Below are 26,982 nucleotides of genomic sequence, written 5' to 3' on the forward strand. Positions count from 1 at the left end.
AATGCCCAAATTCAAAATGCCTTTCTATGGGTCTCAGGTAGCTGTGAGTGATTGATTGATTGATTGATTGATTGATTGATTGATTCCGAATTCTCTTATCTCCATCTCTGACCCCAGATTCCCTTCCTTTCTTAACCCTTAAATTGGCTCACCTTCTCACCCACTACCTTAATTTCCCATAACCACCTCCAAATTGCATGTACAGATTTGCAAATCTGTTTGTTGTTGCTGTTGTTGTTTAGAAATCTGATTTTAATATTGCATTTTAATGCTTTGGGAACCTGCCCTTCCCGGAAAAGGGCAGGCAAGAGAAAAACGATGAATGATGGTTGCAATGGACGGTTATAACAAATAAAGGTAATAACTGTTAATGGTTTGATATATAATTAAGATGCTTAATCATGATCAATGCCGATAACTCTTGATATTTGTTAATGAGCAAAGTTGGAGTGTGGACATTTGATGTGAATTGGTGTTCTGAATCCGTTAAGCACGCAGCAATTCTCCCCTCCCCTTCCCCTCCCCTCCTCTTTCCTCCTCCACTCTTCCCCCTCCCCTTTCCTCCCCTCCCCTCCCCTCCCCATCTCCTTTCCCCTCCGCTTTCCTCCTCCCCTCCCCTCCCCCTCTCCTCTCCCCTCTCCTCCCCTTCCCCCTCCTCTCCCTTTCCTCCTCCCCTCCCCCTCTCCTCTCCCCTCTCCTCCCCTTCCCCCTCCTCTCCCTTTCCTCCTCCCCTCCCCTCTCCTCTCCTCTCCCCTTCCCCCCTCTACCCTCTCCTTCCCCTCCCCCTTCCTTCTCTCTTCCCTCCCCTCCCCTTTCGTCCTCCCCTCCCCTTTCCTCCTCCCCTCCCCTCCGCTCTCCCCTCCCCCTCTCACCTCCTCCTTCCCTCCCCTCTCTTCTCTTCTCCTCCCCCCTTCCTCCTCTCCCCTCCCCCTCTCCCCTCCTCTTTCCCCTCCTCTCCCCTCCCCTCTTCTCCTCCTCTCCCCACTTCCCTCTCCTTTCCTCACTATCCTCTCTCTCTCTCTCTCTCTCTCTCTCCCCAACCCAATATTCCCTTTCTCCTCTCGCCCTGTGCTGACTGTTTCTGTCTTTTTTCCAGACCAGGCGGCGGGCTCATCATAATTGATAGCATGCCTGATATTCGCAAAAGGAAACCCATCCCCCTAGTTAGCGATTTGGTGAGGTTTCTCTTAACGTTTTTCCTCCCATTTCCATTTCTCTCTCTCTCTTTCCTTCTCTCTCTCTGGCAGCTGCTAGCTTCACCTTCTCCGGAAACGCCGCTGGAGCTCTGCCGTGTCCCACTCTGGAGCCGGGATAAAGGAGTGGCAAAGCTATACAGTGGTGCCTCGCAAGACGAAATTAATTCATTCCATGAATTTTTTCGTCTAGCGAATTTTTCGTCTTGCGAAGCACGAAATCCCATAGGAATGCATTGAAAATCAATTAATGCGTTCCTATGGTCAAAAAAAATCCAAACAAAGCCAAATTTGGTACAACAAGAGTTTATTAAGTGCTCTTTAAAGTCACACATACTGTAAAGAGCATTTCAAAATTCAAACCCAGAATTTTTTTAAAAAAACAGCAGAGTGGCCCAATGGTCACAGAAAATCAGAAAAATGCAGAAAAAACCCCACAAGCTTCCAGATTCTTGCAAACCCCTCCCCAACTGTTCCCCCAGCCACCCAGCACACAGAAATTCAAATCCAGAATTTTTTTAAAAAAACACCAGAGTGCCCCAATGGTCACAGAAAATCATAAAAATGCAGGAAAAAACCACTCAAGCTTCCAGATTCTTGCAAACCCCTCCCCAACACCAAGTCCTTGAATTCCAAACACCCCAACCCAAAATCCAAAACCCCCCAAAAATGTTTTAAAAGCTTAACTTACCAAATGGCTGCAAAAGAAGTTTTGGAAAAGCTTCAAAAATCACCAAAGTCTTTAAAAACCTCAAAAAAGGCTACTATGTACACTGCGTTCTATGAGTTGCTCCTCGAAGTCAAGTCGCAACTGTATTAACGGTGTTAAGAAAAAGGAAACAAACTTGCAAGACGTTTTCGTCTTGCGAAGCAAGCCCATAGGGAAATTCGTCTTGCGAAGCAACTCATAAAACGGAAAACCCTTTTGTCTAGCAAGTTTTCCGTCTTGCGGGGCACCACTGTACCTTGCAGACAGTTCTTTTAACTGAGCCGCATTCCAGGCCAGAACCATCAACTCTGTCCTGAACCAGGGTTAACACTGGGGAAGTGCTGACCTTTCTGTAGCCCAAGACCTGGACTAACCTAGTAGCCAGGAAACGCCTGGGTTCAAATCTTCTCTCAACCACAGACTTGGCAAACAGTTGACCAAGAGGCTCCAACTCAGAAGGTTTGGAGAGGTCCAGAAACAGTTGTGTCATCCCCCCCCCCCTCAAAACAAAAGCCATCTCCACCATTATATTAACATCAAGTTATCAGATTAGGAGTTGATCTGCCCTTCAGTTGTTTCTAGCAGCATACTAAAAAAGTCTCAGCAGTAAGTCGCTAATTTTCTGATTAAATTCAAAGTAGATCTCACAGATAAGTGTTTATTCGTTTCCCTTCTTCTTCTTCTTCTTCTTCTTCTTCTTCCTCTTCCTCTTCCTCTTCTTCCCCTTCTTCCCTTACTTCCTCTACTACTTCTTCTTCCTCCTCCTCTTCTTCTCCTTCTTCCCCTTCTTCCTCCTCCTCTTCTTCTTCTTCTTCTTCCTCCTCCTCTTCTTCCTCCTCCTCTTCTTCCTCTTCTTCCCCTTCTTCTTCTTCCTCCTCCTCCTCCTCTTCTTCTTCTTCTTCTTCTTCCTCCTCCTCCTTCTTCCTCCTCCTCTCCTCCTCCTCCTCCTCCTCCTCCTTCTTCTTCTTCCTCCTCCTCCTTCCTCTTCTTATTTTTCTTCTTCTCTGATCCCTTATAGCCGAGTAAGATTGTCTTCCAAAACAGGGTTTTAGCAGTGACTCTGTAAGTGACTGTGGAGGCCAATTTTGGATCCACACGTCCTTCCACAGTGGGGACATTGGTTTCCAGGCGGGAGTAGATCCCGGTGAGGGTTGTCCAAGCATGCCTTCCTCTTGGCACGTTTCTCCCTTGCGTCCTGAGTTTGAGTGTCTTCTAAGCCCATGACACCTTTGGTAAAGGCAGTTCTCCAACTGGAGCGCTTGCCGGCCAGTGTTCCCCAGTTGTGGGTGTTTATACTACATTTTTTTTAAGATTTGCCTTGAGAGAGTCTTTAAACCTCTTTTGTTGACCACCAGCATTACGCTTTCCATTTTTAAGTTTGGAATAGAGCAGTTGCTTTGGAAGGCGATAATCAGGCATCCGCACAACATGACCAGTCCAACGAAGTTGATGTTGAAGAATCATCATCATCATCATTATTCCCCCAATAATAGCAGTTATCAAATGCAACATCTATGGCTGATTGCAAATATAGTAACTTCAGCAGGCGAATGATTTTCAGGGTTTCCTTGCCCCTCTGCCACTGCTAAACCACCCCCTTGCCACAACAAAAAGACGAAGAAGGCATATACCTCCACGTGTGGTGGGAGTGCCCCCAAATCCAACCATTTTGGACAACAACCGTACGAGAAATAAGTAAAATAACCAATCAAGTATTAGAAATCACCCCAGAATTGGCTTTACTAAACATCTTCCAAGACAACAATGCCCATTTACACCACAAAGAACTCATAACCCACCTACTTTCAGCAGCCAGAAACAACATAGCCAGACACTGGAGAGACCTGTCAGGAGTAAGCATGGACCAATGGTACCAAATAATATGGGAACAGCCCTACTAGAAAAATTAACCAATAAACTGAAACTGACACGGGGACAAACAGAAGAAGATGACTTTACCCCTGTATGGCTCCCCTTTATCACATACACAGCCCAACAAGACAACGACAAAAATCCACCAACAGCAAACAAATCAATATGGCTAACCTGATCCAAAACACCCACCCACCCCACTCACACACGAAAACAAAGACCACCACAGCCAACCACAAATGAACAACCACACTCTAGGCCAACCCCAACCCCTCTCATCACCAAAGGGAACACAAGTGAACAGCAAAGGTCCTGCACAAGCAACGCTGACACCAAACCCCACATATAATAAGTGAAATAGAAACATCGCCACCCAAACCCACTGTCCCCCGTCTCTCCCCCCTCCACCTCTTCCCCCCTTTTCTTCCTAATGTCTCAACAAATGAAAATGATTTGCAAAAAGGTTGCATGGGGGGGACACGAGAGAGAGACATTGCACACTTTTGTAAATCAACAAAATCTTTAATAAACAAAAACAACAAGAAGAAGAAAAAATGGGAACTGTCTCACAGGGTTGAAGGCCTTGCCCTCCATTATCCCGGCTCATCGGCGGCACACACCTCGCTGAGTTCGCCTTCGCTTCGCTAATACAGCTCATTCTTGTTTCTGTTTCCACCCCCTCTCTTCCCCCTTTCTTCTCTGGGACGTTTTTTTGGGCTGCTTCCGTCCCCCAGGGGAGCGGCGGTCAAGTTTCTGCGCTGCATAGACAGCATGCCTGACATTAGGCCTGGATGCAAATCTCTCCCACTAGTCATCAGCGACCTGGTGAGGAACGAGGTGGTTAAAGCGAGAGCATCGTATGGGTCCCCCGTCACCCGCATCCGGCAAGCTCTCTTGGAAGCGCCACCAATTTGGCGCAAGCCTGGTCTGGGGAGATTTAGGGTTCCCGTGTTGGCTGGGGGACACACACATGCACTTGTGTTTTTGTGTATGCCTGTACACACATGTGCACACCAAGAGAAGCATAAAGAGAAGTATTAATAGGGGAGATTGCTTGCAGAATGCCTATACAGTGGTACCTCAGGTTAAGTACTTAATTCGTTCCGGAGGTCCATTCTTAACCTGAAACTGTTCTTAACCTGAAGCACCACTTTAGCTAATGGGGCCTCCTGCTGCTGCCATGCCGCTGGAGCCCAATTTCTGTTCTCATCCTGAAGCAAAGTTCTTAACCTGAAGCACTCTTTCTGGGTTAGCGGAGTCCGTAACCTGAAGCGTATGTAATCTGAGGTACCACTGTACACTGGCAAATTTGGTCATGGAATCCTACTCAGTATTGATCCAGAGCAATGTGCCTTGGTTCTCGAACCTAATCCGTTCCAGAAGTCCATTCGACTCCCGAAACCGTTCGAAAACCAAGCGCGGCTTCCGATTGGCTGTGGGAGCTTCCTGCACTCAGCCGGAAGCCGACGTTTGGCTTCCGAAAAAACGTTCACAAACCAGAACACTTACTTCTGGTTTTGCAGCGTTTGGGAGCCGATTTGTTCGACAACTAAGCCATTTGAGAATCAAGGTTCCACTGTATCGTTAAGCAGAGTAAAAACTTAAACACATTGCAGGATTTCTTCCAGAGTAGACCAGATGCAATTGCATTTCATCCAGCAGCGCTTTACCGCTACTGAAGGCAAATGAGCATAATGGTCACAAATCCAATAATTTCAGGGTTGGTGCTGTCCATAAGAAATCCAGTTGCAGCAGACTTTAACTTAAAATAACTTGTAATAAGTCTAAACATTAACACTAAGCATTTGTGGGAATGTTCAGGGTGGCAGGAGAGGATATATTGTTTATTCATATCCTTCCTAACTTGCCCCAGCAAGTTCATTTACTTAGCAGAGTTTACATTCCCCTTTTACATGCATAGCAGATGGCTGGTTGCAGGCTCGTGTGAGCCTCTCACTATTATACAATTCAGTCTGTCTCGGATTGAATTGTACATTCCTGGCAAGTACCCTTGGATGCCTCTTAAAAGAATAAAGACACCACAATCTTATTCAAAGTCAGTAGAACTTTACTCACATCAGTTCACAGTTGGATTCCCAAAGGCAGACTTAGTTACAAATATATACATGGGGGTCTACCCCATATGGGGGAATAATCCCAGTGCCTCTGCTAGCTGAGAGCTAGCAGAGCAGTCCTAGCTGAAAGCTGGTCAAACGAAGAAGGAAGTAAAAAAGAGAGAGAGTGCTGCGTGACTCGTCCTTTTGTTACCTGGACAGGTGAGGTCGTGCCCACCTTCTGTCACATGCAAAAGGAAGGATGCTCCAGCTAGGAGGAACAGGAAGTTTCGACTGGCTGGACCAAACATCCCCTTGCATGTCCACTCTAGGAAAACAAGGAATGTTGTACTTGACTGCTCCCAGTGGATTACATCCCACACAGCATTGACCACACCTAACGGACAGCCTGGGGGCGGGGGGACAGAGACTCTGGAGAACTCCCCTCCAAAGTGCCAGGCTTGCCAAAACAGTGAGCTTACAAGAGGCTTCGGGATCGGTTGTCTTGTATTTTCATACGGCGCCGTCGCTTTAACAGAACCCTTGTCCAATGAGGAACATCAGCCTGTCTTCCCGCGTCTGAATATCCTCCTTTTTCTCCCCTTCCAACACATGCCCTGGCGCTCCCAACCCTTCCCAAGGGATAGCCCTCCGTTGTTGTGTAAATAAAGGTGCCCCCTTTCCAATGCTGCAGTTGGCATTGTCTACCTCAAACCTTACCTGTGCATGCTTGCCTTTGTTGACAACTCCAGGTGGGCTACCAGGAGCCATAGCTCAGTGGGCAGAGCACCGGTTTTCTGCATGTTAAGGTCCCATGTTCAATGCCCGGCTTCTTCCGTTAAAGACCTGGCGGCAGTCCGCATGGACCGGAGGTGGCCAAAATCATGCCCTCTGTGTGTTTCTGAACCCCCCAACTCTTATGGTGGGAGCTGACAGCCCAGCAACATCTCTGTGTTGCATTCCAAAGGCTGTGGAGAGCGGTCCAACCATCAGGAGACCACCTCCTTTCATTCTCGTCAATTTCAGCTGTAGCCCAACAACATATTGAGGGAGCAAGTTTGGGAAGGGCTGCGTTAAGCTATGAGATGTGCGGCTAGGCATAATTTTTTTCATGGCAAAAGTTCACTCTTGTACAGTGGTACCTTGGTTTTCAAACTTAATCCGTTCCGGAAGTCCGTTCCCAAACCAAAGTGTTCCAAAACCAAGGCACGCTTTTCCATAGAAAGGAGTGCCAAATGGATTAATCCGTTCCAGACTTTTAAAAACAACCCCTAAAACAGCAATTTAGGGACGCGGGTGGCACTGTGGGTTAAACCACAGAGCCTAGGGCTTGCCGATCAGAAGGTTGGCGGTTCGAATCCCCACAAAGGGGGAGCTCCCGTTGCTCGGTCCCTGCTCCTGCCCACCTAGCAGTTTGAAAGCACATCAAAGTGCAAGTAGATAAATAGGTACCGCTCCAGCGGGAAGGTAAACGGCGTTTCCGTGTGCTGCTCTGGTTCGCCAGAAGTGGCTTAGTCCTGCTGGCCACATGACCAAAGTCCTGCTGGCCAAATAAAGCGAGATGAGCGCCGCAACCCCAGAGTCGACCACGACTGGACCTAATGGTCAGGGGTCCCTTTACCTTTACCTTTAAAACAGCAATTTAACATGAATTTTACTATCTAACTAGACCACTGATCCATAAATGAAAAGCGATAAACAATGTGATGCAGTCACACAATCAATCGATCAGTAGCTGAACTGGGTTCTACACCATCACAACAAGAAAATGAAAAAGAGCGGCAAAAAGGAAAACAGACAGAACTCAGCATAACAATCAAATCGGAAGTGTGGCACTCAAAACAGAGCGCGTTCGGCTTCCGAAAAGAGTTCGCAAACTGGAACACTTGCTTCCGGGTTTGCAGAGTTTGAGTTCCAAGTTGTTTGAGGACCAAGGTATTTGAGAACCAAGGTACCACTGTATACAGTTGCTGAACGTATAAGGGTGTTTCCCGCCTCTTATACTCCTTTGCAGCCAAGGAAACTTTGGAACTGTGTCTGCGTTTGACCTCTCAGTGTTAGACAGAGATCAACAGACCTCCAATGAACCGCAGTTCCCACGGCTCCTTAACTTGAAGCTCTGAGCAGCGTTAACAAACTGCAGTCAAGGAACCCTGGGAAACTATAATCTCCTGAGCACCATAGAACAGGTCTCCTGGGCTCCTACATTGGTGTTGGATCGAGGGAACGTAGGAACTGTAGTTTTGCCCCAGTAATATGAACCCTGCATTAGAGAGGCCTGGAACTACAGTTCCCAAGACCGCTGCATCGGAACCTGTACTCAGCTTAGCCAAGAAAGCTTGAGGAATTGTAGCATTTTGTGAGTACCAAAATTTGGAGAGATTCCCAAATCTTTCAGGGAGCTACAGTTTCCACAGCCACTTGGCTATGACTTAAGGTGACCAAATAAGAGGACAAGAGGAATGGGGTAACTGTTCCCTGAAGGACCAGGTGCGCAGCCTGGGAGTCATTTTGGACTCACAGCTGTCCATGAAGGCACAGGTCAATTCTGTGTCCAGGGCAGCTGTCTGCCAGCTTCATCTGGTATGCAGGCTGAGACCCTACCTGCCCACAGACTGTCTCACCAGAGTGGTGCATGCTTTGGTTATCTCCCGCTTGGTTATCCCCCCCGCTCTACGTGGGGCTACCTTTGAAGGTGACCCAGAAACTGCAACTAATCCAGAATGCGGCAGCTAGACTGGGGACTGGGACCACATAACACCGGTCCTGAGATATCTGCATTGGCTCCCAGTACGTTTCTGAGCACAATTCAAAGTGTTGGTGCTGACCTTTAAAGCCCTAAACAGCCTCGGTCCAATATATCTGAAGGAGCGTCTGCACTCCCATCGTTCTACCTGGACACTGAGGTCCAGCACCGAGGGCCTTCTGGTGGTTCCCTCATTGCGAGAAGCCAAGTTACAGGGAACCAGGCAGAGGGCCTTCTCGGTGGTGGCGCCCTCCCTGTGGAACGCCCTCCCGTCAGATGTCAAAGACAACAACAACTACCAGACTTTTAGAAGACATCTGAAGGCAGCCCTCTTTAGGGAAGCTTTTAGTGTTTGGTGTATTGCAGTATTTTGATATTTTTGGGAAGCCGCCCAGAGTGGCTGGGGAAGCCCAGACAGATGGGCGGGGTATAGATAATAAATTATTATTAATTTTTATTATATCTCGGTGCCTTCATTCATTTTATTTTAAATAAACCGCAATCCCCTTGGTCATCGCAAAATGAATCCTTGCTGGACGCCGCTTTGCCATGGCCAAAAATGCCAACATTTCGTGCTCTCTTGCCCAGCTCCTGTTTTTACCCTGTCTTCGCTTTCTCGCTCCGTTCTCGCAACCTCTAGCTTTGACTATCCTCCCTATCTCTGTCTACCTTTCCCCTCCGCGAGTTTTCCTACTGGTTGCCACTGTTTACTTTGTGTATTTCCTCCTGTATAAACCCCGACTGCTGAAGCTGGGATTGCTGATGCCTCTGTCTTGCATGTTTTTCGAGGCGGGTAGGGGCTGCAGTTTGTGCCTGTTTTTCCAAACCATCGCCTGAAAAATCTGGTACGTGTGAAGACATTGCCTGTGCGGTTGAGGGGGGAAGAGATTGAGCGAGAGGTGACTTGTGGGTGGTTAACAAAAGAGACGCAAAATACCACATTTGTATTTAGTTTTTCTAGGGACGCGGGTGGCACTGTGGGTTAAACCACAGAGCCTAGGACTTGCCGATCAGGAGGTCGGCGGTTCGAATCCCCGCAATGACGGGGTGAGCTCCCGTTGCTCGGTCCCTGCTCCTGCCAACCTAGCAGTTCGAAAGCACCTCAAAGTGCAAGTAGATAAATAGGTACCGCTTCGGCGGGAAGGTAAACGGCGTTTCCGTGTGCTGCTCTAGTTCGCCAGAAGCGGCTTAGTCCTGCGGGCCACATGACCCGGAAGCTGTATGCCGGCTCCCTCGGCCAATAAAGCGAGATGAGCGCCGCAATCCCAGAGTCATCGTGACTGGACCTAATGGTCAGGGGTCCCTTTACCTTTACCTATTTAGTTTTTCTAGCCTCGTTGAAAAGGAATAGGGTCCAATTCCACCTGTGTAGTTGACTTCCACCCTGTTTTACAAGAGGGGTGGAGAACCTTGCGGGTTATAGACTGAACCCAGACACTCAGACCTATAGTTCTGGCCCCCAGGCAGCAGCCCGTCTTGCCAGACCACCCCAAGTCACTGACTTTGGCATGGCTGCTTTCTAGCCTACTGGGCGAAGGTAAGAGTCACGCCTTTGGGACGGCTCACTTTGGCCACACCCCTTTCCCCATGGCCCCGCCCACTGCTGGCATGCAGCCCCCAGAAGTTAACCCATGAGGGAATGTGACCCCTGCAGGCTGAAGGTGATCCAGCCCTGATTTAGAATAACAAAGGCCGCAACATGTTAAGGTAGTGGGTCTGCTGGTCCCGCGGGTTACCCAAGAGGTGAGGTCCAAGCCCGGTCCGTGGTCGAAGGTGCAACGTGGAGGCAGTCTGTAGTAGCTGAAGCTGGGTGCAGGGAAGGGAGTCAGGTGTCGTCAGGAACAGGCAAGCAAGCAGGGAGCCAGGGCGGGTCAGGAGCTCAGGCAGAAGAGCAGGACAGGGTTCAGGCAGGAACTAGCAACCAACAATGTTGCTCCCGTAACCTGGGACTGGGGCTGGCCGGCTTTTACCTGCCCTGAGGCATAGGGCGGCCCCAATCCACAGGTGACTCGCCTCTCCTGGCCTGGAGGCGAGCCCTCCTCCTGTGGGAACTTAGTTCCCTCCGCCTCTCTGCCCTGAGCCTCTGCAGCTCAGGAGAGGCTGGAGGGTCACCGGACCCAGAGACAACCTCAGCTTCCTCTGATGGGGCTGAGAGTGGAGCACCTGCAGGCAATGGGTCCTCCATCACCTCAGGAGCCAGAGCAGACTCACCTGAGGATTCAGCACAGATGAGGACCCTTCAGGCTCAAGCCCCAGCCCCAGCTCAGCTGGTTCTGGAGGCAGGGACTCCTGTGCAGGCTGGAATCCCTCAGGTTCAGCATCCGAGTCCGAATCCCAGGCCATCACAGTGGGTGACAGGGAATTCTGCTGCTTACGAATGCAGAATGAAATTGTCACGGGGACAAGCTTGGAAGCTTGGTCTTTTATGTATAAATATACATATATACCTGGTTGTCTGAGTCCTCCTAACAACATCTCATTTCTTCCTTTGTTGCTCAACCATTGACCAACACGCCTTTGCAGGCTATGGTGAGTCTTTGTCTCCTTATTTATTTCCCTTTCTTGCTCAGGGCTCGCAAATCTGTCTCCCAAATAAGAACAGTGATGGCCAAACTCCCCAACACCACTTGATTATAAATAGCTTTGATGTTGATGAGTTTATGAATCACTTCTGTGTTGGTTTCTATTTCCCTCACTGAGCAGCAAATGCAGTCAGTCACAAGGCTTTGTTTTGCATTCCACAGTCAGAGTTACTGTTGGGTTCCCACGGGAATGGGTGACTGGAGGTGACGTTCACTGGTTTCCTGTTTTTCACTGTTCTCTCGGTGTTCTTTGTTTCTGAGAGAAGTAGCTTCTCTGCTCTCGCAGAGGCAAGATGCATGTTTGTATTCTCTCAGCATAGAAGTGTAAATAAAGTTAAGAATGTGGCACATACTGCTTATCCTTCCGCTGTGTGTGTGACGACGCTCTGCTTGGGCTCCAGATAAGACGAGCCTGTATCAGCTTCAGCTTCAGATGGACCGAAGCTGGTCAAAACCTCACAGTCTGGAGGCAGGGGAAAACTCCAAGAGTTCCTTCCCAGCTTGTTACATTGGTGCCAGCAGACATGATTTCACGGCCACGTGGGGAATGTGGTTTCAGCCATGCTGGAGGGCCACACACACATCCTAATTGCCCCCCCCATCCCATGCCTAGGTGAAGACCCCTTGAATGCAGGAAACCGTCTACCTTAACTTCTGTTGTTGTTGTTTTTCCGCACGGCGTTCTTGACATGTTTCTCCTTTTATGCTTCCTTCCAACAGTCCTTGGTCCAGTCCAGGAAAGCTGGCATCACATCAGCACTCGCATCAAGCACTTTAAACAACGAAGAGCTAGTAAGTGTCCCAGTTCCTCCTTTTTTATATATACATATATGCTCTTGGGTGGTTCTTTTGTCTTAGGAGAACTTATCCTGGTGAAGGAATGGGTTTCTGTGCAGTCAGTCTGAAACGGAACCCCAAATCCACATTTTTCCTTCTCCAAGGGAGCATTTCTAAAATGCATTAACTTGAACTCTTGAGTCAATGTATAAACAGAAAGATGGCTGTATAAATAAGTGCTCAAAGCCCTCTCCTTTATCAGTCCGTGACGGCAATAGATGGCCTTGGCTGTTCCAGTGGAGCAGGGATGGCACGTCTGGGTCTTAGCTTACATCCTGACCACAAAAGACGCAGAGACCTTGTCAGGTCTGAAAAGAGACCCGGGAATGGCGCCAGGAGTGTTCTCAGAGTTGATGACCTCCTGCCCCAAGATAAGAGTATAGGAACAGGAACAACCTGTTATGGTCAAGAGTACCAGAACAGGAATATCTGTTTATGGTCATGGATGTCAACTTATGTGCATAAGCTGACGTGGCTGGATTCCTGGGGAAGGGGGGAGAGGGTGCCTGGGGGATATATATACTGCATGAAATTTCTCATTTCTTTGGACTTGCTGTGAACTGACCACACAAGTGCCTTCTGCTATCCGGAGAGCAGAATAAACTCTTTCTCTGAATCAACCTCAGCGTCATTTGACTTCCTTTCTCCCTCTCAGGAGCAACACAGACCCCACCAATCAGTATAGTCTAATAAAGCTACACTGGGACCCCACCGGGGATGTGGAAGCAATAAGCAGTGCGTCTTCCAGTCCGAGCAAGCATGAAAGTTCAGGGCCATGGACAGCTCCATATCCCTAGTGCTGGGAGTTATAAGGGAGATGTTGCTTCAGCAGTGAAACAGTTCAGACAGGGAGCTTGTATGGGAGAAGGAGACTCTGGCGGACAGCGTCTTGCAGTAAATGAAAAAAGACCACGCAGAGTCAGAAGTTCCAAAATGATATTATTATTTTTTACTAAAAAGCAAAGGCTTGTTACAAAAACTTCAGACACACGAGGTACAAACAAAAGTGAGTGAGTGAGTGAGAGAGAGAGAGAGAGAGAGAGAGAGAGAGAGAGCAGCTTGCTGAGCACAGGGATTTATCTCTCCTGGTTCAGCGTGACCTTGAGATAGCCAAATCAATATTTACAGCCGAAGCGAACCTTCTAGAATCTTCCAGCACTTTCCAGTTTCTGCCCTCAAAGACTTTAGTCATGACAGGCTCTACCGCTTTCCTGGCTGTCCTGATGTGGTCAAATATGCTTCCTGCATGTAGCCTCATGCATTGCTAGCCAGACGCTACAGCATCGGCCCTGAAGGTCTTTCCTGTTGCACCATCAGCTCTGATCTCAGTAGGGAAAGGGGTGTCTGAGAGCCAGCTGGGATCTCAGGTGGCCAATGCAGAGACCTCCAGTCCTGGAGCAGAGATGCCCAGATCCAACAGCTCTTCAGGGTCACTGGCAGTTTGGAGATCTGCTTGGGAGGGGTGTCTTTCTCCCCCTCTGGGGAGACCTTGATCTCCTCAGTTTGCTTAGGACTGAACTCTAACAGGACACTGCTGGCTGATCCGTTTAGCAGAGTCTCCTGAAGGCTTGGCAAGCCAGGTCAGCACTCTGGACAGCTCCCAGTGAATTTTGCTGGCTGAGCTACAACAGATGTTGTCTAAGCAAAGGACTGGAGTCCCCAGAAGGCTTAAAAGGGGCTAGCAAATATTTCTCTAGTATTGCCTTTGTCATACCTTGTCTGATCAGGTAACTTGTGATGGGGTACACTATATATTATATATATATATATATATAGAGAGAGAGAGAGAGAGAGAGAGAGAGATATTTTCAGGTTTATAAAGGTAAAGGTAAAGGTACCCCTGCCCGTACGGGCCAGTCTTGACAGACTCTGGGGTTGTGCGCCCATCTCACTCAAGAGGCCAGGGGCCAGCGCTGTCCGGAGACACTTCCGGGTCACGTGGCCAGCGTGACATCGCTGCTCTGGCGAGCCAGAGCCACACACGGAAACGCCGTTTACCTTCCCGCTGGTAAGCGGTCCCTATTTATCTACTTGCACCCGGAGGTGCTTTCGAACTGCTAGGTTGGCAGGCGCTGGGACCGAGCAGCGGGAGCGCACCCCGCCGCAGGGATTCGAACCGCCGACCTTTGGATCGGCAAGTCCTAGGCGCTGAGGCTTTAACCCACAGCGCCACCTGCGTCCCTAATTCAGGTTTATACATTTCAATAATTTTACAGTCATTTTAACATTCCAAAACTTGACTTCCTTCCCCCTCTTTCTGCAGTTCCTTAGATTTATTTTCAATATTTTCTGCATATTCCAAATTAACTTAATTTATTCATTTATTCGTCTGCTTTAAATATATATTCTTATGAAACTGAAGGTTATTACAACGAACCAGCCAATGTTCTTATCTGTTTACAGTTTGTTTGTAAATACAGTCGTACCTTGGTTCTCGAACAGAATGCGTTCCTGGAGTCCGTTCAACTCCCGGAACAGTTTGAAAACCAAGGCGCGGCTTCCAATTGGCTGCAGGAGCAGCCAATTGGAAGCTACGCTGGACGTTTGGCTTCCAAAAATCATTCAAAAACCGGAACACTCATTTCCGAGTTTCAATCGTCCAGGATCCAATTTGTTCGGGAGCCAAGGAGTTTGAGATCCGAGGTACGACTGTATTCACTAAACCATTACCGTTGTTTTATAAAGAGTCGAGAGAGTGTCATAGATCCCGATCGTGTGTTTTTCATTGTCTCCCTCCAGAAAAACCATGTTTACAAGAAGACCCTCCAAGCCTTAATCTACCCCATCTCTTGCACAACCCCCCACAACTTCGAGGTGTGGACCGCCACAACACCCACCTACTGTTACGAGTGCGAGGGTCTGCTCTGGGGCATTGCGCGCCAAGGCATGCGGTGTACAGAATGTGGAGTCAAGTGCCACGAGAAGTGTCAAGACCTGCTCAACGCCGACTGCTTGCAAAGTGAGGAGGGGGTGCCTTGTTCGCTTGGGTTTGTCTTGGGGTCAGAGGCTGTAGAGTTCTGTCTGAACTGAGAGCAACAAAATACACAACCTGCGTTTCCAAAATCTGCAGCTTCTCACCAAAGTTAGCAAAGGCAATCTGCCAATAAAAATAATATGATGTCTTGTTTTTTTATTACCATCGTTGTATTATTATTATTACAGTGGTGCCTCGCAAGACGAAATTAATCCGTTCCGTGATTCTCTTCGTCTAGCGGTTTCTTCGTCTTGCGAAGCAAGCCCATTGACAGCTTAGCGGATTAGCACTATTAGCGGTCTAGCGGCTTTTAGCGATCAGCTGAGAAGCGGCTTATCAGCGGAACAGCTGATAAGCGGCTTAGCGCTTAAGGAAAGGGCGGAAAAAAGTGAGAGAAAAAGCGGGAACTCGCAAGATTTTTTCGTCTTGCGAAGCAACCCCATAGAGAAATTTGTTTAGCGAAGCGCCTCCAAAAACGGAAAACCCTTTCGTCTAGCGGGTTTTTCGTCTTGCGAGGCGTTCGTCTTGCGGGGCACCACTGTATTATTAAAAGATCATAACAAGAGTCTCCTAGATCAGTGTTTCCCAACCTTGGGTCTCCAGCTGTTTTGGGACTACAACTCCCATCATTCCTAGCCAGCAAGACTAGTGGTCAGGGATGATGGGAACTGTAATCTGAAAACAGCTGGAGACCCAAGGTTGGGAAACACTGTCCTAGATTAGGCTAATGGCGTATCTAGATGGGTGTCGATCAGAAGGTCGGCGGTTCAAATCCTCGCAACAGGGTGAGCTTCCGTTGCTCAGTCCCAGCTCCTGCCAACCGAGCAGTTCGAAAGCACGCCGGCACAAGTAGATAAATAAAGGTAAAGGGACCCCTGACCATTAGGTCCAGTCGTGGCCGACTCTGGGGTTGCGGCGCTCATCTCGCTTTACTGGCGGAGGGAGCTTCCGGGTCATGTGGCCAGCAGGACTAAGCCGCTTCTGGCGAACCAGAGCAGCGCACGGAAACGCCGTTTACCTTCCCGCTGGAGCGGTACCTATTTATCTATTTGCACTTTGAGGTGCTTTCGAACTGCTAGGTTGGCAGGAGCAGGGACTGAGCAACGGGAGCTCAGCCCGTCATTGCAGGGTTTTGAACTGCCGAACTTCTAATCGGCAAGCCCTAGGCTCTGTGGTTTAACCCGCTTCTACGAAATGTAGAACAGGTTCCCTAATGGGTGGAATAATCAGAATGCATTGCAGTGACGGCGGTGGTAACCCACCTACGCCAAATCTCTCTCTGTCCAGGGGCGGCTGAAAAAAGTTCCAAGCACGGGGCTGAGGACCGCACGCAGAATATTATCATGGTGCTGAAAGATCGTATGAAGATCCGGGAGCGCAATAAGCCTGAGATCTTTGAGCTGATCCAGGAGATCTTTGCCGTCTCCAAGACCACTCACACCCAGCAGATGAAAGCTGTGAAGCAGAGCGTACTGGATGGGACCTCAAAGTGGTCAGCCAAGATTAGCATCACAGGTACGTCAAGCCAGTGGCCGTTTATACAGACAGGCATGTAGATATGCATAAACACAGAGAGCCAGATGAGCAAAGAGAAATCTTCTTCTTTGGTAGCCAGATGAGCGTAGAGAAATCTTCTTCTAGGCTCCCTCGTAGCCCAGTAATACAATAATAATAATAAATTTTTAATTATACCCCGCCCTTCCTGGTGCAAAAACCGGGCTCAGGGCAGCTAACAACAAATTTTAAACACTTCAAAACACTTACCGTATTTTTCGCTCCATAAGATGCACCAGACCATAAGGCGCACCTAGTTTTTGGAGGAGGAAAACAAGAAAAAAAATATTCTGAATCTCAGAAGCCAGAACAGCAAGAGGGATCGCTGCGCAGCGAAAGCAGCAATCCCTCCTGCTGTTCTGGCTTCTGGGATAGCTGTGCAGCCTGCATTCGCTCCATAAGACGCACACACATTCCCCCTTACTTTTTGGGAGGGAAAAGGTGAGTCTTATAGAGCAAAAAATACGGTAATTATAAAAGCAGCAATAAAATACAGTATAAAAACATAAATAACAATAAAATTCAAAAACCAATTAGATAATCCCCAGTGCTACCTGGCTGAATTGGTCCTACTTGGGCCAGCGAGGAGACCAGGGGAGAATTAGCTGTGGGGTCTCAGAGTGGGTGATCTTCATAAAAGGAGAGGGAAATAAAAGATCAGGCTGAATTCAAATTAAAGAGACAGAGCTCCACCAGGTCGGAGCCATCACTGAGAAGGCCCTGGCCCTGGTGGAGGATAGTCTGACTTCCTTAGGACCCGGGACCTCTAAACTATGGTTATTCATGGACCTTAAGGTCCTCTGCGGGGCAGACCAGGAGAGACGGTTCTGTAGATACAAGTAAGATTGTCTTCCATGAACACGGTCTTAACACGGTCCGTAAGCGATTGTGGAGGCCAATTCTGGATCCACACGTCCTTCCACAGTGGGGACAAGAAAGTGGGGCCCTAAGCTATAGCTTGTTTAGCTTATACGTAAATCCAGCAATGTCCTTCCCAGTCCAATCACCTACAAATAGAGATGCAAGCTGTGGGCTGGCTCTTTTGTCTCTGCCCTCTAACTGAGCGAGCTGGTGATGTTGGGTCTTTGGCCTGCCCCTCACTAGCTGCGCAGCCTGGGATTCATTTTGGACTCACAGCTGTCCATGGAGGCGCAGGTTAATTCTTTGTCCAGGGCAGCTCCATCTGGTACGCAGGATGAGACCCTCCCTACCCATGGACTGTCTCGCCAGAGTGGTGCATGCTCTGGTTATCTCCCGCTTGGACTACTGCCATGCGCTCTACGTGGGGCTACCTTTGAAGGTGACCCGGAAACTGCAATTAATCCAGAATGCGCAGCTAGACTGGTGACTCGGAGTGGAGACCACATAACACCTGCCCTGAGAGATCTGCATTGGCTCCCAGTACATTTCCGAGCACAATTCAAAGTGTTGGTGCTGAACTTCAAAGCCCTAAACAGCCTCGGTCCTGTATACCTGAAGGACCTTCTCCACCTCCATCGTCCAGCCCGGACACTGAGATCCAATGCTGAGGGCCTTCTGGCGGTTCCCTCATTGTGAGAAGTGAGTTACAGGGAACCAGGCAGAGGGCCTTCTTGGTCATGGCACCCACCCTGTGGAACACCCTCCCTTCAGATGTGACGGAAATAAGCAGCTATCCTATCTTTAAAAGACATCTGAAGGCAGCCCTGTTCAGGGATGTTTTTAATATTTAATGCTGTACTGTTTCTAACACTTGATTGGGAGTCGCCCAGAGTGGCTGGGGAAACTCAACCAGATGGGTGGGGTATAAATAATAAATTATTATTCTTATTTCCACCCTCATTTTTCTCTCTTTGTATTTTGTGGCTGTTTTTTGGGGGGTCGCCCCTGGCCGTGGGTGCGCATGAAACCCATTGAAACGGCACTCGGCTGCGCATGGGATCGCTCGACCAGTGGTTTGCGCGCAAGGGCTTCAGGCGAAGGACAAGACCGGGTCCAGCGACCCGTATGTCACCGTCCAGGTCGGGAAGACGAAAAAGAGGACCAAAACCATCTACGGCAACCTGAACCCGATCTGGGAGGAGAACTTCCACTTGTGAGTTGATATCTCGGGGTCTTCGTCTCTAGCATGTATCAAATCTGGGGTTCCCAAACTGTGGTCCGTAGACTGCCGGCGGGTCCATGGGCTTCATTCAAGGAGCCCACGCTTACAATTCAAATTGGTTGGGCTTCTATGGCATGCAGGATGTGATGCAATATAAGAAATAAAAGAAGCAACAGAAAATTCGGTGACGATCCGGACAGCATCTAGGTGGTCCACTGAGACTGTCAGCAATTATTTTTTTTAATAATTTTTATTAACTGGCCAATCACATCAAATTAAATCACATCACATAAATTCCGAATTACAAAGCCAAATTTTGAATTTCGTTGGGGGATGATCAGATCCGAAGGGGGATTCTGATCATCTTCTTGCTACTGCATTAATGTCCAAATCAGTCCCAATCAGTCCAAGCAGAGTTCATAATTCTATCCAGTCTTATCTTGCTGTTTCCACATCGCATCTTGTTCATATATTTTCTCTTTTTTCTTTATGATCTCTTCTGATAGTCTCCTTAAGCCGATTAACACCAATATAATAATCCTGTGTGAATTTCCCGTTCTTCCAATCCAATTCCAGATGGTTTCCATATATCATCTCCTTCATAGATAACATCGCTCTTTCCATCATAATATTACGAAGCTGTCGCTCTTAAGTCCCACTGAGGAGTTTAATCCACAATATATAAACAGCTTTGTTTCTCTCTTTCTCCTCCCAGACTCAGAGACTGTCAGCAATTTTCAAGAGCTCTAGCGGTCAGGGGAAGTTTGAGGACCACTCAGTTAGATGCAGCAAGAGATGAACCTGTCACCCAGTGTGGCAAAGTGGTTAGAGTATCAGCCTAGGTCCTAGAGACCAGGGTTCAAATCTTCACTTGGCCACAAAGCTCACTGGGCAGTCTTGCGGCAGACACTGTCCTTTAGCCTGACCTACCTCACAGGGTTAGGGATGCGGGTGGTACTGTGGGTTAAACCACAGAGCCTAGGACTTGCCGATCAGAAGGTCGGCGGTTCGAATCCCCGCGGTGGGGTGAGCTCCCGTTGCTCGGTCCCAGCTCCTGCCAACCTGGCCATTCGAAAGCACGTCAAAGTGCAAGTAGATAAATAGGTACCGCTCTGGCGGGAAGGTAAACGGCGTTTCCATGCGCTGCTCTGGTTCGCCAGAAGCGGCTTAGTCCTGCTGGCCACATGACCCGGAAGCTGTACACTGGCTCCCTCGGCCAATAAAGCGAGATGAGCGCTGCAACCCCAGAGTCGGCCACGACTGGACCTAATGGTCAGGGGTCCCTTTACCTTTACCTCGCAGGGTTCTTGTGGGGGGTAAAGCCATGGAGGTGTGGGGAAGAACCACACACCCCGTCGTGATCTCCTCAGAGAATAAGTTTTGCGGGGGGAACTCTGGGAACCGTAGCCCTGCGAGCTGAGGATCTCGAACAGCTCTCGTTCGTGACATTGCCTTCTTCTCCCGCAACAACAGTGAATGCCATAACTCCTCCGATCGAATCAAGGTGCGTGTCTGGGACGAAGATGACGACATCAAGTCTAGGGTGAAGCAGCGCTTTAAGAGGGAATCCGATGACTTTCTGGGCCAGACGATCATCGAGGTGCGGACGTTGAGCGGGGAGATGGACGTCTGGTACAATTTGGGTAAGTGACTGTAAAGGCGGCAGGGGCAGTCCCCTCAACTGTTGAGTCCCAACACCCTGGGGTTGTCCAACCATCTGAGTGGGCCTTAGGCAGTTGCAGAGTCCAAGCTGGGCACAAGTTAAGCTCTAGAGCTGCGATGGGAAAACCTGTGGTCCTGCAGAGGTTGTTGAACTCTCTTCCTCTTCCTCTTCTTCTTCCTCCTCCTCCTCTTTTTCTTCCTCTTCTTTGTCTTCCTCTTCTCCTTCTTCTCCTTCTTCTTCTTCCTCTTCCTCTTCTTCTTCTTCTTCTTCTTCTTCCTCTTCTCCTCCTTCTTCTTTCTCTTCTTCCTCTTCTTCCTCTTCTTCTTCCTCCTCCTCCTCCTCCACCTCTTCTTCTTCTTCTTCTTCTTCTTCTTCTTCTTCTTCTTCTTCTTCTTCTTCTTCTTCCTCTTCTCCTCCTCCTTCTCCTTCTTCCTCCTCTTCTTCTTCTCCTTCTCCTTCTTCCTCTTCTCCTTCTCCTTCTTCTTCCTCTTCTTCTTCCTCTTCTTCCTCTTCTTCCTCTTCTTCTTCTTCCTCCTCCTCCTCTTTTTCTTTTTCTTCTTCTTCTTCCTCTTCTCCTTCTCCTTCTCCCTCCTCTTCCTCTTCCTCTTCTTCTTCCTCTTCGTCTTCTTCTTCTCCTTCTTCCTTCTTTCTTTTCTTTCTTCTTTCTTCTTTCTTCTTTCTTCTTTGGCAATCACTCATACCCGAGTAAGATTGTCTTCCATAAACACGGTTTTAACAATGAGTCTGTAACCCGGGTAACAACCCAGGTAATACAGTTGGGGGGAGACAGACCAATAGAGGTGACTTTTTTAGCCATGGTTTTCTGCCATTTGCTGGTCAAGTGTTGGTACAAACCCTTCCCTAGATCAAACACTGAAATCCTGAGCCAATGTTTTAGGGCAGCCCACCACGCTTTAGTTGAAATTGGGCATTCACCAGCTTCTAACAGAAGTATGGCGTTGGGGACACAGTTGAGTACCTGCAGCAGAGATCGTAGAAATTTTGCCTGAAAGCCATCATTATCAGGCAACTTGTTCTCTGCACACCTGCGCAATATAACTGACCTTTCTCCAAACATGCCTGCTACCAAATTCTCTCCTGGACTGTTTCAGATAAGCGGACGGACAAATCGGCCGTCTCTGGGGCTATCCGCCTGCACATCAGCGTGGAGATCAAAGGCGAGGAGAAAGTGGCGCCGTATCATGTGCAATACACCTGCCTACATGAGGTAAGTATGATGCCCTTGCTGTTCTGGGACAGATCCACACCCATGCTGCTAGGAACCAGGGCTTTGCTCAGGCCCTCTCTGATCTGCCAGGTGTGTGTGTGTGTTGTCCTTCCCTGGGCCCAAAGTGCAGAAAAACCTTCCCCTCCCTGGAAGTGGGTCCTGAATTAGTTCAGAAGAAAAGGCTGGTGTTTCTCTTTGGCCCTCAGAAACAGTGTCCAGCCGGAAAATCGCTGAAACGCCTGGGAAAATCTGGACATATGACAACCCATTAAACTGGGTAATATTGCAAGCTTCAGCTGCCATCGCTATACGGTGGTACCTCGGCTTACATACGCTTCAGGTTACAGACGCTTCAGGTTACAGACTCCGCTAACCCAGAAATAGTACCTTGGGTTAAGAACTTAGCTTCAGGATGAGAACAGAAATCGTACGGCAGCACCAGGAGGCCCCATTAGCTAAAGTGGTGCTTCAGGTTAAGAACAGACCTCCGGAACGAATTAAGTACTTAACCCGAGGTACCACTGTATACTGTTTCTGGTCGTCGTCTTCTTCTTCGATCCCTTCTAGCCCAGTAAGATTGTCTTCCATAAACATGGTTTTAGCAGGGAGTCCGTAAGTGACTGTGGAGGCCAATTCTGGATCCACACATCCTTCCACAGTGGGGACATAGGTTTCCGGGCGGGAGTTGATCCCGGTGAGGGTTTGCCAAGCGTGCCTTCCTCTTAGCACGTTTCTCCCTTGCGTCCTGAGTTTGAGTGCCTTCAAAGCCCACGACACCTTTGGGAAAGGCTGTTCTCCAACTGGAGCGCTCGCAGGCCAGTGTTTCCCAGTTGTCGGCGTTTATACTACATTTTTAAAGATTTGCCTTGAGAGAGTCTTTGAACCTCTTTTGTTGACCACCAGCATTACGCTTTCCATTTTTAAGTTCTGAATAGAGCAGTTGCTTTGGAAGACGATCATCGGGCACCCACACAACATGACCAGTACAACGAAGTTGATGTTGCTTCGACACTGGTGATCTTTGCTTCTTCCAGGACACTGGCATTAGTTCGCCTGTCTTCCCAAGTGATGTGTAAAAATTTTCATAGGCACCGTTGATGGAATTTTCTGAGGAGTTGGAGATGGCGTTTATAAGTGGGACTGTTTGTAGTATAGCCTCCACCATAGGTACATGGCTTTTCTGTTTTAATTTTAACACCCCCTACACACACACACACGCCTTTCTCAATGTCTTGTTAGAACCTCTTCCATTTCGTGACGGACATCCAAAACAATGGCGTGGTGAAGATACCTGAGGCGAAGGGCGACGACGCGTGGAAAGTGTACTTCGACGAAACGGCCCAGGAGATTGTGGACGAGTTTGCTATGAGATATGGAGTGGAGTCTATCTATCAGGCCATGACGTGAGTCTCTGTGGGAATAATAATAATAATAATAATAATAATAATAATAATAATAATAAATTTATTAATGCCCCGCCCATCTGGCTGGGTTTCCCCAGCCACTCGGGGCAGCTCCCAACAGAGTAGTAAAAATATGACAAAACACCAAACATTAAAAACGTCCCTAAACAGGGCTGCCTTCAGATGTCTTCTAAAAGTCATTAAGTTGTTTATCTCCCTGACATCTGATGGGAGGGTGTTCCACAGGGCGGGCGCCACCACCGAGAAGGCCCTCTGCCTGATTCCCTGTAACCTCACTTCTCACAGGGAGGGAACCATCAGAAGGCCCTCGGAGCTGGACCTCAGTGTCCGGGCAGAACGATGGGGGTGGAGACGCTCCTTCAGGGATACCTGTGTAGGTCTTCTAGGTCTCTGAGGGTCTTCTGGAGGTTCTCTCCCTGCGAGAAGTGAGGTTACAGGGAACCAAGCAGAGGGCCTTCTTGGTGGTGGCACCCTCCCTGTAGAATGCCCTCCCATCAGAAGTCAAGGAAATAAACAACAAGTGAAGTTACAATGAACCAAGCAGAGGGCTTCCTCCTCCTCCTCCTCCTCCTCTTCCTCCTCCTCCTCCTCCTCCTCCTGTATTTTGTGTTTTAATATTGTGATTTTATGTTGGTGACTGCCCTGAGACCTGCAGGTATAGGGCGGTACACAAATGTAATAATAAATAAATAAATAAATAAATAAATAAATAAATAAATAAATAAATAAATAATTTATTATTCATACCCCGCCAATCTGGCTGAGTCTCCCCAGCCACCCTGGGTGGCTTCCAACAACGTATTAAAATACAGTGGTCTGTTAAACATTAAAAGCTTTCCTAAACAGGACTGCCTTCAGATGTCTTCTAAAAGTCAGATAGTTTATCTCCTTGACATCTGGTGGGAGGACGTTCCACAGGGTGGGCGCCACCACCGAGAAGGCCCTCTCCCTGGTTCCCTGTAACTTGGCTTCTCGCAGGGAGGGAACGGCCAAAAGGCCCTCGGGAGATGGACCCAGGTGTCCGGGCAGAACGATGAGGGTGGAGACGCTCCTTCTATAATAATAATAGTCCCTGACGAAATCTCAGGATATGTCCCATTTTCTCTGTCGCAGCTGTCTTTCAATGGTGGTTTCCCCCTCCTCCTTTCCTTGTTTTCTTTTTCTTCCAGGCATTTTGCCTGCCTGTCTTCGAAATATATGTGCCCTGGGGTGCCAGCAGTCATGAGCACTCTGTTGGCCAACATCAACGCTTATTACGCTCATACAACTGCCTCTACCAACGTCTCTGCCTCTGACCGTTTTGCCGCGTCCAATTTCGGGGTAAGTCCGATGGTGCGTAGAACACTCATTTCTTACTTTTACTCTCTCCTTTTTCCCCCGGGGGGAGGGGGGTGCATGGCGGTAGAGAGGACCCTACCAAAAAAAACCATCACCACAGAGTCCGAAATTCGGCAAAAGAAGAAGCACCGGCTGTTCCTCTTCCCCATGAAACGGCGCAACAGTTTTTGCAGAGCAGGAATCGGCGATGGCGTTTTAGCACTGGCTTTGCTTTGCGAACTTATACCGTATTTTTCGCTCTATAAGACGCACCAGGCCACGAGACGCACCCAGTTTTTGGAGGAGGAAAACAAGAAAAAAAATATTCTGAATCCCAGAAGCCAGAACAGCAAGAGGGATCGCTGCGCAGCGAAAGCAGCAATCCCTCTTGCTGTTCTGGCTTCTGGGATAGCTGCGCAGCCTGCATTCGCTCCATAAGACGCACACACATTTCCCCTTACTTTTTAGGAGGGGAAAATTGAGTCTTATAGAGCAGAAAATACGGTAATCGCAGGGTTTCTCCAGCAGTCGTTGTCAGAACTACAACTCCCATCATCCCTAGCTAGCGGGACCAGTGGTCAGGGATGATGGGGACTGTAGTCCAAAAGCGGCCGGAAACCCAATGGGGAAGACCTGGAGGAGAAAGGGCACACAAGGCGAGGTGCTACCAAAACCATGATGCAGTGCAACTGGGAGCCGGCCAGTATGATTGGGAAACATGGTCTAATTTCAACTCTGCTAAATTAATATAATTTAATAAGAGGCAAATTGTGGGGAAAGCGACCTGGTCTGTTCTGCGGCGACTTTTTTTGTTGGGGTCCTCTGTAGAAATGGTCACAGCCTGCAACCAGACTGAGGCCTCCTGGCTTAGTCGACCTAAGGCACTCGAGTTATTAGGAGTGCCGTTCATATCTAAATATATCGCCGTGCCTTCCTCGAAGGAGCTCAGGATTGTGTACATGTTTCTTCTCCCCTCGTGAACTGCATGATTAACCCAACGAGGTAGCCTCAACCGAGAGATTGAAGGAATGGGTTTCCCAAACCCAAAGCTGACTGTGTAGGCAGTTTGAAACAGGCACCAAAATCCCTATTTTTCCTTAGCTAAAATCCATTAACTTGAGCTCTGAGTCAATGTATAAACAAAAACCCAGATGTATAAACAAGTGCTCAGAGCCCTCTCCTTTATTAGTTCATGACGGCAAGGATGGCCTTGACTGTTCCAGTAGAACAGTGATGACACGTCTAGGTCTTCTCTTACGTCCTGGACACACTCTGACGCACAGACCTAGTCTGGGAACAGCGCCAGAGTGTGTTCTTGGAGATGGTGACCTCTTGCTCCAAGATAAGAGTAGGGACAGGAATACCCTTTTATGGTCAGGAGTACAGGAAGGAAAACACTTTTATGGTTAAGAGTGCCGGAGCAGGAACATCTGTGATGTCAGCCTGTGTGTAGAAGGTGACGTGACTGGATTCCTGGGGAGGGGGGGTAAGAGGGTGCCTGGAGGATATATATACTGCATGAAATTTCTCACTTCTTTGGACTTGCTGTGGACTGACCACGCAAGTGCCTTCTGTTGCTCCGGAGAGCAGAAATAAAGAACTCTTTCTCTGAACCAACCCTCGGTGTCATTTGACTTCCTTCCTCCCATCTGGGAGCAACGCAGAGCCCACCAATCGGTAAAGTCTAATAAGGCTACAAGATGACACCGTTCAGAGGCCGCACACCAATGGTGGGCATGGACAGAGGTGGAGGTGGCCACAATCTAGGGTTGCCATATGTCCTCCTTTTCCAGGACATGCCCTCTTCAGGTCTTGCTGACATATGTGGCCTAGGACCCACGTACCTACGAGACCGCCTCTCCTGGTATGCCCTGCGGAGGACAAGTGACAATCAAACCGCCGACCTTCCGATCGGCAAGCCCAAGAGGCTCAGTGGTTTAGACCATGTAGTCATGTGGTCAGCAGGACTAAGCCGCTTCTGGCGAACCAGAGCAGCGCACGGAAACGCCGTTTACCTTCCCGCTGGAGCGGTACCTATTTATCTACTTGCACTTTGACGTGCTTTTGAACTGCTAGGTTGGCAGGAGCAGGGACCGAGCAACGGGAGCTCACCCCGTCATTGCGGGGATTCAAACCGCTGACCTTCTGATCGGCAAGCCCTAGGCTCTGTGGTTTAATCCACAGCTCCACTCGCATCCCCCTACATGTAGGAGGGGTATTTAAAAGGAGAGTTGTCACAACAGCGATCCGTAGCTTAAAGTAGAGGTCGGAAAATGTGTCCTCTTTTTCACTCTTCAAAACATGGCAACCCAGATGAGAGATTGAGGACTTAATGTACACCGTCTTGCGTTCCACGATGGAAGAAAGCTCATAAGACAAATGTGAAATAATAATTTCCACTGATGAAGGAGCAACGTCTGAAATATCTCCTTGCTTCCCTCCGGGAGAATTCCTGGCTTTTGTTATGAGTGAGGAAGTTCATCCCCTGGCCTCAATATGTTGATATATAGATGCACAAAGACGACGACTAAGTCAGGAATGCTTCAGGAAGGTGATGGTTTGTGCCTTGTGGGAAAGGCGTGGCAAAGTCTGGAAAGGTGCCGATCCGGAGAAAATTTCCCTCAGTGCAACTACTGTCGCCTGCAAAGGCTGAGAAGGGATACTTCATGAAGGGAGACATTTTGAGCCTTATCTTGGAAAGCATGATGGAGAAATTGAGCTTTCACACCAGATACCGTATTTTTCG

General features: G+C 48.6%; 1 protein-coding gene across 2 annotated transcripts in view; it reads left to right on the plus strand.

Annotated features, from left to right (window-relative positions):
- The window catches only part of LOC310835536 (protein unc-13 homolog A), a 124,429-nt gene that overhangs the window by 42,552 nt on the left and 54,895 nt on the right, over positions 1-26,982 (plus strand). Inside the window, exons 14-22 of one of the 2 annotated variants that reach the window (XM_083720215.1) lie at positions 1,097-1,175; positions 11,877-11,948; positions 14,733-14,952; positions 16,255-16,482; positions 18,454-18,595; positions 20,078-20,247; positions 21,380-21,495; positions 22,735-22,898; positions 24,089-24,239. In XM_083720215.1, the coding sequence (XP_083576341.1) occupies positions 1,097-1,175; positions 11,877-11,948; positions 14,733-14,952; positions 16,255-16,482; positions 18,454-18,595; positions 20,078-20,247; positions 21,380-21,495; positions 22,735-22,898; positions 24,089-24,239 (1,342 nt within the window). Of the gene's footprint in view, positions 1-1,096; positions 1,176-11,084; positions 11,104-11,876; positions 11,949-14,732; positions 14,953-16,254; positions 16,483-18,453; positions 18,596-20,077; positions 20,248-21,379; positions 21,496-22,734; positions 22,899-24,088; positions 24,240-26,982 lie in introns of those variants that run through there. The other variant, XM_083720214.1, reaches the window with a different exon arrangement.

The sequence above is a fragment of the Podarcis gaigeae genome, assembly GCF_964106915.1.
Source record: "Podarcis gaigeae genome assembly, chromosome: 18".
Classification (NCBI taxonomy): Eukaryota; Metazoa; Chordata; class Lepidosauria; order Squamata; family Lacertidae; genus Podarcis; species Podarcis gaigeae.